This window comes from Vulpes vulpes, chromosome 14 (genome assembly GCF_048418805.1).
Source record: "Vulpes vulpes isolate BD-2025 chromosome 14, VulVul3, whole genome shotgun sequence".
In the NCBI taxonomy this organism is placed as follows: Eukaryota; Metazoa; Chordata; class Mammalia; order Carnivora; family Canidae; genus Vulpes; species Vulpes vulpes.
The window spans coordinates 101,616,753-101,629,732 of NC_132793.1; the positions used below are offsets into that span (position 1 = coordinate 101,616,753).

Below are 12,980 nucleotides of genomic sequence, written 5' to 3' on the forward strand. Positions count from 1 at the left end.
TTCTCGGAGTTTGGGGGCAACGTAATAAGACTTTCCTTTGAAGGGGAAAAAATCTTTAGGCCAATTGGTCTCTGGACCACAAACAGAAAGAATACTACTTACTTGCCACCTCCAACATCACAGGATCGAGGGCGCCCTGTCAGGGACTGAATCTGGGGAGAGAGAGAAACCTGGGCTTACTTCACCATCAAGTCAAATTCAAGTTTCTTAAAAGTGCCTTTGTACGGGTATTGGGGCTCCAGTCAGTGCAGGTGAGAGCTGGGGCAAGTAAGGAGCCTCCACACACAGCAGCCACTTCAGCTTGGACTAGACTTTCCCTGGCACGAGGGTCGCATGACATTAGTAAATTTTCTTAATTTTCGCCCTGTTACTTTATCTTCTAGATGAATATTGTTTCCTTCAAAAAGGCCAACGTTTTATAGAAGGAGCTTTTATAAATAAACGTTACTTTTTTCAATTGGCTTCAGAAGAAAAGAAAATAGAAAAAAAGAGTGAAGGAGGAGGAAATTAATGTCAGAAAGAAACACATATTCCCACTAGACTATAAGCTTCACCAGGGCAGGGGTTCTAATTTTGTTCACTGTAGTATCCCTGCAGCTAGAACTCCTGGCCACAGGGGCTCTGTAAATAGACATTGAGAAAAATGAATGTACCATTGACTCAGCTGCTTTCCCAGAAATGATTTATGGAGCGCTGCAAATCCATAAGAACTAGGATGAGCACCTTCTTCTAGAGAGAGCAGTCCCTAATTTGGGGAGGAGTGGGTACCATGGCCCTCTTTGCTGGAGAAGATAGGGCTGTCTCTGATACAAGCCTCCAAAGCCACCTGTGCCTCCCACGGCCACAAAAACAGTATGGCTGTTCCTCCTGTGTTTAAGTTTGTGAAAAAATTTTAAGCTTATTTATTTAAGTTAATCGCTACACCCTACATGGGGCTCGAGCTCACAACCCCAAGATCAATAGTCTCACGTGCTCTTCTGAGGGAGCCTGCCAGGTGCCCCTAAGTACATAGACTTTAAATTATATCTCCCTCTCCCCACCAAAACAATGAAACATGAGATACATCTTGCTTTTACATCTTGCATTGTTTGCAAACACAAAAACAAACACAAAAACCCTTTGAAGCCCACCCTTAATGCTAATGATGATTTTGATAGGTCTGGCAAACTGGAACCTGACCAAGGAGAACCCTGGACAGATGGGGATACTTAGAGGAGTGCAAGCCATTGCAACAGAGCATCACTCATGGCTGGAACAGATGACCTGTTTTCTTTCAAAGGAAACACAGCTCCCCTACAGGAAGAAAGGCCGAGTTAAGTCCTGTGGGCCTCCCTCCTACAGTGGGTGAGGTTTCCAGAGGGCACCACAGTGGAGGTCAGCTGGCATGGCTGTGCATGCAAGTACTCAGAGGCTCATAGAAATCAGAAAACAGATGACTTATATACTGACTCCCCAAGGACTCAGGTCAAATAGCCTTGATTAAAGAAAGGGATCTCTGGTGAACCAGCAATTCTGCACAGAAGCTGGTGACAGGGAGGAGGTCCGGCTGTAAAACAGAACAATCTGCCTAAGACTGATGACCGGGCCTTTGTGCTTTTAGGAACATGCACGAGGTGTGAAGGATAGACAGGTTCTTCTGAATAAGTAAATTCACATGAAAAGCATAAGTCGAGAGATCACTGCACTGATTCATCAGCACAACTGTGGTCAGTTTCATTTAAGCCATCATTCCCTAATACTTTCTTCCATCTCTGTCCCCGGACGTCCTCACCTCCTTTTCCTCCATCCCTCTTATTTTCTCCACTGAAGGATTTTACAATGACCTCGCAGGTGTAAATGTTCAGGGACAACGAACACAGACTGCTCCCCTACCTCCTTTGTCTCCCATAGTTGTTTTGGCAGTGGCTTGGGAACGTTTAACAGATTCTCTTCTTTCAACGGGCCAGGGAAGGACAGCACTAAAAGGAGGGGGAAAAAGCAAATTCACTGCATTTAGAAGGCAGCCATCCCACCCTCAGCCAAATTATCTTTGTAAAAAAATGACTCGTGATATATATGTATTGACTGTCTACTAGAGAATGGGTTGTGAACATGTCTGTGGGGACCCCACAGAGGAGTAGGACATGGATTCAGCCCAGGACCCCAAGAAGCAGCCAGGGGCACAAGGCCGCTGCAGTGTAGACAGGGAAGAGACAGTGTGGGCCTCTGCAGCCAGGCACCCAGCAAAACCCTTTGGAGGCACGGGAAGAGGGCATTCCTGAGACAGAGAGATAAGAAAAAAAAAAGCTTAGAAGCAAGGAATCAGTGAGCGACCACTGAGTCAAGCGGCTCTTCTCTGTGGAGCATGGCATAAGTAACAGAGTGGCAGGATATAAAGTTTAGAAGGTCCAGGCAAATTGAGGCCCAGCAAGCTTGGCAAGGAGAGTGTGGAAGTTGACAGGATGGGGAGAGACCACAGTGGTCCAGCGGAGACAAAATGAGGATAGTCAAGAGGAATGCCATAAGGAAGACAGGGCAGCAGTGAGGCTGTTTGGAGATGGGCTGGGGCAGGGTACAGACAGTAACTGAGAACCCAGAGGGCTTGAGGGATTGCTGTTGGATGGCCAGCTCTGTGCCAAGGGACCATTCCAAGGTTTTCAATCTGGCCAGGTGAAACAAGGATCACAGGATCTGATGTCAGGAAGAGGATGCATCACGAGAGACACTGGTGACTGCTTGGAACTACAAGTGCCGTTAGGTATTGGTGACCACATAGGCTCCCGTGTAACTGTCATGTGTCATGGCTGTCCTGTCTTAGCCCCACACAGGATAGTCTGTGTACCCAAGGATAACAGACCCCAGAAGGTCATGTGAAACAGAGACCAAAGTTGCTGAGCAAATTCTGAGATGCAACGCTCTTTACAGGTAGCCTACTCAGCGCCAGGAAGACAGCCGTCATGTCTGCTTGGAAATTCTGAGCTGCACCAGCACTCCCAGGTGACTCTCTTCATCCTGGTATCAAAGCCACTCTCTTTTGAAAAGCTTATTTGGTCCAGTTAAATTTCAGGCTATAATGATTCAGAGAAAGAAAACCAGTGCTGGTGCTGAATGAATAAAATAACCATGTCATTCTCATTTGTCAGTGGCTTTTGAGTGTCATTTCAGTAGATCTCCAACATCAATTGGCTCTATGAAACACAGTATCTTCTACAAGATCTGCAATTTCGTTTTGCAATCAATTTGCCTTTTTCTCGCATTGTTTACTTATGTGTGTCAATTACTGACTTGCAAAACTTTCTAAATAGGAAGAGGCAGATAGCTGAGAAAGAAAGGGTCTTGGGATAACTAACGGTTTAAGGTGACTGATTCATTAATATTTTCATGTGGTTACAACTTTTGCTTCCCTGCACAACCCTGTGACCACGGGACTATGGGGACTCAGATGACAAGGAGCTTTTGTGATCTAAGTATATGGTTCCTCTCCTGTGCCCTTGATTGTGGTTAGCCTGGATTTTATACAGCTTCTCAGAAAAGTCAACTGATCAGCCGCCATCGGCACTTGGGGAAGTACTAAAAACAGGAGCAGGAAGGAGCATGAAGGGAGTCTAGAGGCACTGTGGCCAGCGTCTTGCTCAGCGCCCGTAGGTGACAGCAGTTCATACCTTCTCCATGTACATCGTTCTCACCATCACAGAAACCTAGGGAGAAAAAAAACAACACACTTTTATGTGGTGTTTTCAATTTCATTTATCTAAGAATTAGTGACTTTTTTTTAAAGATTTTATTTATTTATTCATGAGAGACACAGAGAGAGAGGGGGGCAGAGACACAGGCAGAGGGAGAAGCAGGCTCCATACAGGGAGCCCAATATGGGACTCGATCCCGGGTCTCCAGGATCAGGCCCTGGGCTGAAGGCGGGGCTAAGCGACCAGGCTGCCCTATTAGTGACTCTTTCGGATTTGAAATAGAATTGTGAAAATTCCAAGGCAATTTTGGTACACTGATGTTCATACAAGGTGCATCAGCATTTCTACTAAATTTAAAATAGGTACAGGGCAGCCCCGGTGGCCCAGCAGTTTGGCGCCACCTTTCGCCGGGGTGTGTGATCCTGGAGACACGGGATCGAGTCCCACGTCGGGCTCCCTGCATGGAGCCTGCTTCTCCCTCTGCCTGTCTCTGCCTTTCTTTCTCTCTCTCTCTCTGTGTGTGTGTCTCTCACGAATAAATGAATAAAATCTTTAAAAATAAATAAATAAATAAAATAGGTATGGCCTATTTAAATCTAAAGTTGGCTCCTTTCTATTTTTCTTTTAAAATGATCTCAGTAAAAAAAAAAAAAAAAAAAATGATCTCAGTCTTAATTTTTTTTTTATTGCCTCTCTCCTGAAAGAGGAACAAAGTCTGAAACTTTATTCAAATCATAAAATAAAGAAATACGGATCAAAACTCTCACAAGTTGGAGGCTAAGGGCAGGTAACTCCAAAAGTTTACATGGCTGTTTTGTGCTTACCCTGTGTGTCTAGAGGGAGAGACATGGAAGTTCCATGTTGTATGTTGTTATATATATATTGCTTGCAATAGTCAAGTTATTTTAAAAAGAAATTTATCTGCAGTCTCAATTTAAGTAGTGCATATGATAGCTGTTCACAAAGTCTTACAAATTTGGCTTGGAATATATTCTGGCTGAATCAAATATTTCTAATCCATAAAACAAACTGCAGATGACAAAGTACAGTATTTCCCACTGCTCTAAGCTAAAACGAATGAATTATGCCAAGAATGTGATACGTTACCATCCTTGGAGCAATCAAATACACTAAATGAGTTTTCAGTATAAAATCAGGCAAAGTTTTAAGTTCTGAGCCTTTAAATATACTGAAATGCTTAAAGTTTAGATAAGTTTCTGAAGAAGCTCAGTCTTTGAGTTAACCCGATGAGCCTCTACAGCTTAAACAAAATGTCTAATGGTCATTCATTCAACATGCATTCATTGAGTTCCCACATGGAGGGAGTGTTAGGTGTGCCCAGGTGGTCGAGTGCAGGTGAGAAGTTGGAACACAGCAGCAAATTCTCTAAAAGAGGCAGAAGACAGATAATTTCGGTGGAGTCCAAGGGCAGAAGCAACATTAAGAATCCCCAGAAGCAAAAAAAAAAAAAAAAAAAAAAGAATCCCCAGAAGCACTAACAGGTTGATGAATGAAGCACACCACTCAAGACAGAGTTTCTCTCTGCCCATTGAAACAGAACCTAAGTTAGTAATTTAAGATTTTATTTTAGGGCACAGAAAGACTTGGGTAAGCTTGTTAAAATGCAGCCTCATGGGCCCAAGCCTCAAAAACTGATTCAGGGAGTGTGAAGATGGGCCCAGGAATCTGGTTTTAACCATCACCTCTGAGGACCTCCACAGATAGTCCTTGGCACACTACCTGGACCAGGCTAGAGCTTCGTCCCAATTCAACAAGTCCAAAGACAGCAAGGTGGGATGCCTGGGCTCAGCAGTTGAGTGTCTGCCTTTGGCTCAGGGCATGATCCTAGTCTGGGGATCGAGTCCCACATCGGGGTCCCCACAGGGAGCCTGCTTCTCTCTCTGTATGTTTCTCATGAATAATTAAAATATTTAAACAAAACAAAAAAACAAAAACAAAGACAGCAAGTGAGGGCTGACTGGCTGGCTCAGTGGGAAGACCATGCAAGTTTTGATCTTAGGGTTGTGAGTTTGAGTGCCATGCTGGGTGTGGAGATTACTTTAAAATCTTAAGGGGGTAAAAAAAAAAAAAAATCTTAAGGGGACACCTGGGTGACTCAGTCAGTAACACATTTGACTCTTGATCTCAGGGTCATGAGTTCAAGCCCCACATTGGGCTCCACACCCAGCATGGAACCCACTTAATGAAAATAAATAAATAAAATAAAATCTTTAAAAAACAGAAAACAAAGCAAGGTGAGCAGAATATTAGAAAATGAGGTGCAGAGAGACAAAACGTGTAGCTCTACAACTGGTACTGTCAGAAGGAAGGTAGAGAAACTTCTGATTCTATTTTGGCTTCCTTGGGGCCCTCATCTCAGGAAAGGGCTGGGAGCTTGACCATCCTGACCATGAAACAGTGACCATCCCGGTAAAAATAATAAACTAAGCTTCATTCAGCCATCAGGTGTGGTATGTTGCCATCTCTGTTCATCATCAAGACCCCAACCACCCTGGGCTCCTTCAGTAAGGCTGACCTGCCCCTGGAACATGAGGACCGACTGAGGGTGACCTTATAAAACTGACACCCCACATGCTATTCTATCAGTGCCACTCCTCTCCCTCAGACTGGAACAGAAGGAAGGCTTCGTGGAGGAGGTGGCATCCGAGTTAGGCCCTGAAGGATAACGACGAGGATGATAATACTAAGAGCCAGCACTACTGTTCCTTTCCTGTGTGCCAGGCTTCTCACCACTCTGAGGTGCTACGTGTTGTCCTCACAGCAGCCCTGAGGCAAGCACTGTGAGCACCCCCAAGATCACACTGCTAGCAAATTCTGGACTAGATCTCTGGCCTGTGTGCCTCCAGAATGTCCAGCTGCTGTAGCTGGAGGGATTTAGGCACAGGGAAGTGAGGCTGAAGGGGACACCCCAGCGTAAAGATGGGAGAAGAAGGTGGAGGAGAGGAACAGGAGGTGAGAGGGCAAGAATGGCATCTGGCAGGAGCAGAGGACGGGAGGCATGGCAGATGAGGCCGGTCCAAAGGAATCTGCCAGTAACTTGGCATGATGCAGGGAACAGAAGGGACAGCGTTACGGCCAGGCTTTGGAGAAAGTGTTCCAGCAGCGGGGTGTGAGAGGGATGGAGAGGAGAAAGCATGGAGTCACCAGGGGAGACCAGAAGACTAGTCCAGGCAAGAAGAAATGGGGCAGGGGCAGTGAGGACAGAAGATAGGCAGCTCTGAGGCACGCTACAAGACAGCAGGCCTGGGACTCGGCTGCTGAATGGTGTCAGGGGCATGGGAAGGAGGGTGATGGAAGGCAACTGGCAGCCAGGTTTAGAGTTCAGGTAACCAGAAGAATTGTAGTGGTGAGAACTGATATGCTGGTGCCAATCTAACACAGAACCAACATATCCCAGCCTGGGTTTTATGACTGGATTTTAAAAAGACCATAGGATACAACTAGAACTAAAGCATTAAAACTAAAAAGGGAAATGCTTGTGACTGGACATCTGGAAACAGAGGAAACTCACTCCCATCAGTCCCATGGGGCTATGGGACCGCCACACCAAGGCTGCATCTGTGTTCCGGGCACCCTAGAGGCCTCAGAGCCACGGAGTGCTGACCCTGTAAGAGCAACATGGCCCATGTGCCCTCTGCCCGCTCCCATGCCTGACAAGTCTAAACTCCTTGCTCCAGCCAGACTTCAGAGCAGGGACGCTGCAAGAGGCAGGTCCCTTCACCACAAGCCTCTGGAGCTCCCACCTCCTATCCAGGCACTCTTGCCACCTGGGTGACGCTTTTTGCCCATCTTTAGATCTGGGATCCTCATGCCTCCCCCTCTCCGTCCTCTATGTGCAATCAGGGGTCATTTAACAGACTCCTTTCCTTCAGGGTTGTTTGCATGTTAGATCTTCTCCTTAACCAAGCAGGTCACAGCGTTTGCCTGGTGGCAGGTCCCTGAGGTCCAAGACATGCCTCTTTCCCAGGGGAGGAGCTCAGGGCTGCGGTTCCCGAAGCTGGTATAACTCATGATCTATCTATAGCTGTGGGTGCAGAGAAGACAATTCTCCCACACTCTTGGTCCTGAGTTCTAGACTGCTTCCAGAAAGGACAGGGACCACGCCAGCCCCCACCTCCACGACAACGTGGGAGCTGGGGAATGGAGGGCGGTCAGGGGACAGTCCTAGGCTGTGGGACAGAGCCAGATTCACAGGGAGCCCTGACGCTGGCCTGGCAGTATGCGTGTGAAAAGGCAAACTACACCTGCCACCAGGGAAATCAGGTCATTGCTTCTCTTCATAGATTCTGGATAATGAAATGAGAAGAGAGAAACTAAAAATCCTGTCTGGTTGTGTAAGCTTATTTCTGTCATTTACATCAGCCACTTACAATTGACGCCTAATTGTCATGCAACCCAATAACCACTGTGAAAATTACTAAGCATCTATCAGACTGATGGCTTTATTCTGTGGGGACACAAACTCCTCCTCAAGGATATGCCTATCATTGCTCATGTGGTTAAGTAAGAGCAGATGCTCCCTTATCATGGGCTTGCAAACAGACCAACAGGTAGGGGAGAGAGGCTGCATCACTGAGCTCGGGAAGGATTCCCAGGCAAAGAGCAGTTACTATTCTGCTACAGAGCCTGAATCCTGGGCTTCAATGATATTTTCCCATCACTTTTTAAATCTTTACTTTATTTGGTTGGTTCTATAATAAATAGCTTTTTGCAAAGCTAGCCGATATTTTTAAAATCTGAAAGGAAGGAAAATGAAAAACTTTTAATGAATTACAGGGAGAAAATATACAAAACTATTTAAAATAGCTCCCACCAACAAATATAATTCTCCAGAAATAATCCCCATCCTTGGAGACTTGAGTAATATTTTAAACACACTGGCTTTCCCATGTAAACACATCCATATTTGGATGTGTTTCTGAGTTGTGCTATACTTGCACGGCAACTGTGCAGAAGCAGGCACACGGCTCGGCCCTCTGCGCTGGATCTCTGCCTGCTCTCCACGCCTGATGGATGCCTGTTGGATGCTGGGGCCCCATTATCTCTCACCGCTGACTTGAATGAAAAAGGAGGGACCACCTTGATTCTCAAGTCAACTCAGAAATTCTGCTCCAGGTTTCCTTTTTGCCCCGTTTGCCTGGAGCAAGGCTGCCATTGTTCTGCCGTTATTCCTCCTCACTCCTTTGACATCTCTCACCTCTTCCCTCCCAGCTTCGGGCGCCTGGCATAAATAATACTTCACCCAGTTAATCCCTTCCTTCACTTCTTCTCTCTGCAGGCAGGCCTGAAAGCCTCTTTATTTAAATTCCCTATGATTGCCTTCTGCTCTCTAGGCCTCTGGCCCTTTCTGCAGAAGCATAAACTTTGCAGAGAGGACAACAGAAATGAAGGAATGGCAGAGGCAGAAAGGCGGCTCTGTATCCGGGGCTCCAGGGTCAAAACCCATCCATCTGGTTCCCTCCCAGTCCAGGGAGACCAGAATGTTGCTGTCCTTACTGGCACCCCCACTGATCACAGTCTCTGCCTTTCTAGGCTTTGTTTATATGCTCCCATCTCTGCCTCTCCTGAAGCCAAACCAGCGCCATCTCCCCACAGACCCCACTTCTTCAAGCAGTGAGTGGCAGGTTCCTGTCCAATTCCCACATTACTCCCAGCTTGATGCTCACATTCCCATGGGTGGAAATAGTGCTCAGCGGCCCAGACAGACTTTTGAAACTCTCACACTTGAAACGTAAGGGATTGCTTCGGCAAAGACAATCATCTATGAATTGCAACATGGGAACGAATAAAGCAACAGGTATTACTAAATTCCACCACTACTATGTGCAAGGAAATGAGACATTGAACTTTCTCCTAACAGAGACTATTTAGGGTTCAAATGGTCTAACAAATAAAGAAAATCAGAAAGGCTGCCATTATTTTGACCAAGGTTTATTCATTCCCCTGTTTTAAGACCAAACACCTAGCCCTAACTATTTGTGGACAAGAGTCAATCTGCATATGAAACAGGTAATTCCAGACCATTGTTCCTGCTGGATTATCAACCCCAGAAGGAAAGGCAGGCTTGGAATGTTTTAGTGAACCAGTCTGGGGTCCTGGCAGGTTGGATGTCATCACCTAGAGTGCGTTCTAGCAAGGGCTCCATGACTGCAAGCCACTGTGCGATTTCTCCATCACTGAGGGCTCCTCCATGCGGGGCACCCACGCTGAAGGTGAGACCATTAGGATGCTGACTTCAAGAAATCTACACTGGGCAGAAGGAGGGATGTACACCCATGAGAAAGGCAGTTAAATGGCACAAGACAGGCCTGTCCATGGAGGAACTCTGGAATGTTAGAAGGACGTGGGTGGTTCTGGGCTGGCAAGGGGAGGAAGATCAAGGATGGCCCCATGGAAATGACAACAAAGCCAAGAGTATTGGTCAGGTAGGCTAGCATAGATAAGAAAGAAGAAGATGGGGACAGGAAGACACATCAGAGCGGCTGACGTGGCTGACAGAGGTAATGACTGAGGGCCATATCCTGGCACTCGAGTCATTGCCAACAGAACGAGAAAAGCACAGATGCTGTTAGCGGTGGGCCTGTGTGTCTTACCCATGTATGGGGCAGGCCAGGCAGACTGGCCTCCTCCTCCATAGGGGTCCTGGGGCTTGGCACTCAGAGCACTCGTGTGAAGAGCGGAATCAGAATTGGTCCTAAGGGGAGGAGGAGAGAGTCTGAAAATCCATTTTTCCTTAGTGAGAACGCAATATTCTTTGCTGAAAATTATCAATGGGCAAGAAGTCAAGCATCCATAAGCTGAGGAGTTTGAACCTACCTGAAGTCCCTAACATCAATAACCGCCTCTGAGGACCACCCACATCCCAAAGATTTTAATCTGTACCTGTAGAGTCTTACACTCTAAAGGCAATGGTATAATGATCTATTTCAACAACCCAGACCTTGGCCTCACCACTTCCCCTATGGAACTTCCTGTTCTCTCCTGCAACTCAGAGGACAGCTGGGACCAGTACATTCTCTGCACCAGATTCTCTCCATCGGACAAAAAAACCCTCTTGTATATGAAGGGTCATCTACAGCAGCAGTTCTGGGAGCTTGCAAGGTTGAGATGGCTTTGAAAATAATACTAGATGTTCTTTGCCCTTCTGCTCCCATTCTCTTATGAGCACTGCAGTTTCCAGCAGATATGTGATGTTGTAAGGTCGCCACGGACAGAATGCATACACAGAGGATCCAGCTATCTTTGAAAGATTCGTAAAAGGTACAAGAATGCCACTCGTCTCAGTAAATTCTTGTTTTAGAAAGTATAAAAGAAGGTATCTGTTATGTTGACAGTAATGAGTTTATAATCGCAATTTTTAAAATTTCTAAATTAGCAAGAATCTTTTATAAATCTCTTAATTTAATTTCTAATAGCAATAGATAAACACCATTAGGGACAGCCATATATGCAAACCCTCTTTGAGGGCCTCAGTGGTTTTTAAGGCTGTAAAGGAGTCCTAAAACAAAAAGTTTGGGAACCATCGATCTACAACAAATTTCTGAAATTCTCCCAGATGGCTCCACATTCTACATAACCTTAACTCTAAGAGATAATTACTTATTTTTCTCATCCAAGGCTCAAACTATCTGCCATAAAAAGAATTTGTGAGAGACTTCAAATGAGCCCAAAATGCTACTCTGTGGTCTATTCCAGGTAACAGCCTCCCATGGCCATTAAGCCATGTGGCCTGACTGGGCACCATGGTGGTGTCGTGTTCTGATGAGGGCACAGGCAGTTTGCAACCTGTGTGAGACAGCAGGACGACCACAGGGCCTGGGATCAGAGACCCCTGGGTTTGGATTTCAGCTCCTTTATAGATTCAAAGAGGTGTAAGAGAACATCAATTAAATGTCGAGAGGCAACGAGGAAAATCTGAAAACAGCCTGGTATTGGATGGGTATTGGATAATATGAAAGAATCGCTGTTGATTTTAAGTGTAATAATGGCACTGTGATTGTGTTTTCTTTAAAAGAAGTTTGTCAACCTTTCCTGTTAGAGGTATTTACAGGTGCAATACTCTATCTAGCAGGGGTGGGTGGGGTGGGATTGGGGGGTGTATGGAAGAAAGGAGATGGCAATGTGTGGATAAGGACAAAAGTGGAAGGGTGGGCACTGGCAATGCTTTTCTCTCTTGTGTATGTTTTGTATTTTGCACTATGAATGTTTGGGTTTTTTTAATCCCAGTTCCATCACATGTTAGCTACGTTGCCTTGGACAACGTGTATCACTTAATCTCTTAAAACAGAAAATAATATTCATTCTTGAAGGATGCTGTCAGGATTGAAAAAAATGTCCTATGTAGAACACTTACACTGGAGCCCGGCCCAGAGTGATCAAGATACTAGTTAAGGCTGGGGAGTGCAAATGCTTCCCTGTTTATTATAGATCATATATGATCCTCATGACCATTCCTCAACAGCAGTATTATTATCTTCCTTTTCTAGGTGAGTAAACTGAGCAACAAGCTGTAACTTACTCAAAGTCACAAGGTAAGAGCCAACCCCATAGTCACTACCCTTGGGACCCCATCAATGTATTCTGTACTGTCTGTGCGGACATTCAGTAAATGGTGGGAGAGTCAGGCTTTTTTTTAAAAAAAATACTTCATATAAACACAGGTGACACGAATAATCTCTAGCAATTGGAAGATATAAAAAGAACATCAGGACAATCAAATCGAATGGTCTTCTTCTTTACATTTCTTTCCACTAGCAATCAACCCAGGTACCTGTTAAGTGCAGATGTCAGCCTAAACCCAGGATGCTTTTCTTCTTTCCAAGGGTGCTGCTGCCTTTAAAAAAAAAACCAGAATGACATAAAAAGTAAATATGTTCAATTCACAGGAGCAAAGGGGAGCCTCGGGCCTGAGTTTGAGAACTGGCTCTTCTACTCACCTGGCTGCACAGACTGGGAAAGTCACTTCAAATGCTCCACGCCTCATTCATTTTGCTCAACATTGTTAAAAGGAGGTCAGACTCCATGATCTCTCTGATTCCTATGAGTCCTGATTTCCATGTTTAAAAACCACCACAGGGGTGCCTGGGTGGCTCAGTGGTTAAGCATCTGCCTTTGGCTCAGGTCGTGATCCCAGGACCCCAGAGTCCTGCATCAGGCTCCCCCTGGGAGCCTGCTTCTCCCTCTGCCTCTCTCTCTGTGTCTCTCATGAATAAATAAATAAAATCTTTAAAAACTACCACAAATCCATGAGAACAGGATTAGCTAGCTGGGCATAGGAGGCTTGGTTTTGTTTTG

At 45.6% G+C, this 12,980-nt stretch overlaps 1 protein-coding gene across 2 annotated transcripts in view; it reads right to left on the minus strand.

Moving 5' to 3' along the window:
* The window catches only part of CRTC3 (CREB regulated transcription coactivator 3), a 98,534-nt gene that overhangs the window by 17,726 nt on the left and 67,828 nt on the right, over positions 1-12,980 (minus strand). For both annotated transcript variants that reach the window (XM_072737342.1, XM_072737341.1), the window contains exons 5-9: positions 12,457-12,519; positions 10,280-10,380; positions 3,642-3,677; positions 1,873-1,958; positions 103-152 (exon numbers count right to left, since the gene is read on the minus strand). In XM_072737342.1, the coding sequence (XP_072593443.1) occupies positions 103-152; positions 1,873-1,958; positions 3,642-3,677; positions 10,280-10,380; positions 12,457-12,519 (336 nt within the window). The remainder of the gene's footprint in view (positions 1-102; positions 153-1,872; positions 1,959-3,641; positions 3,678-10,279; positions 10,381-12,456; positions 12,520-12,980) is intronic.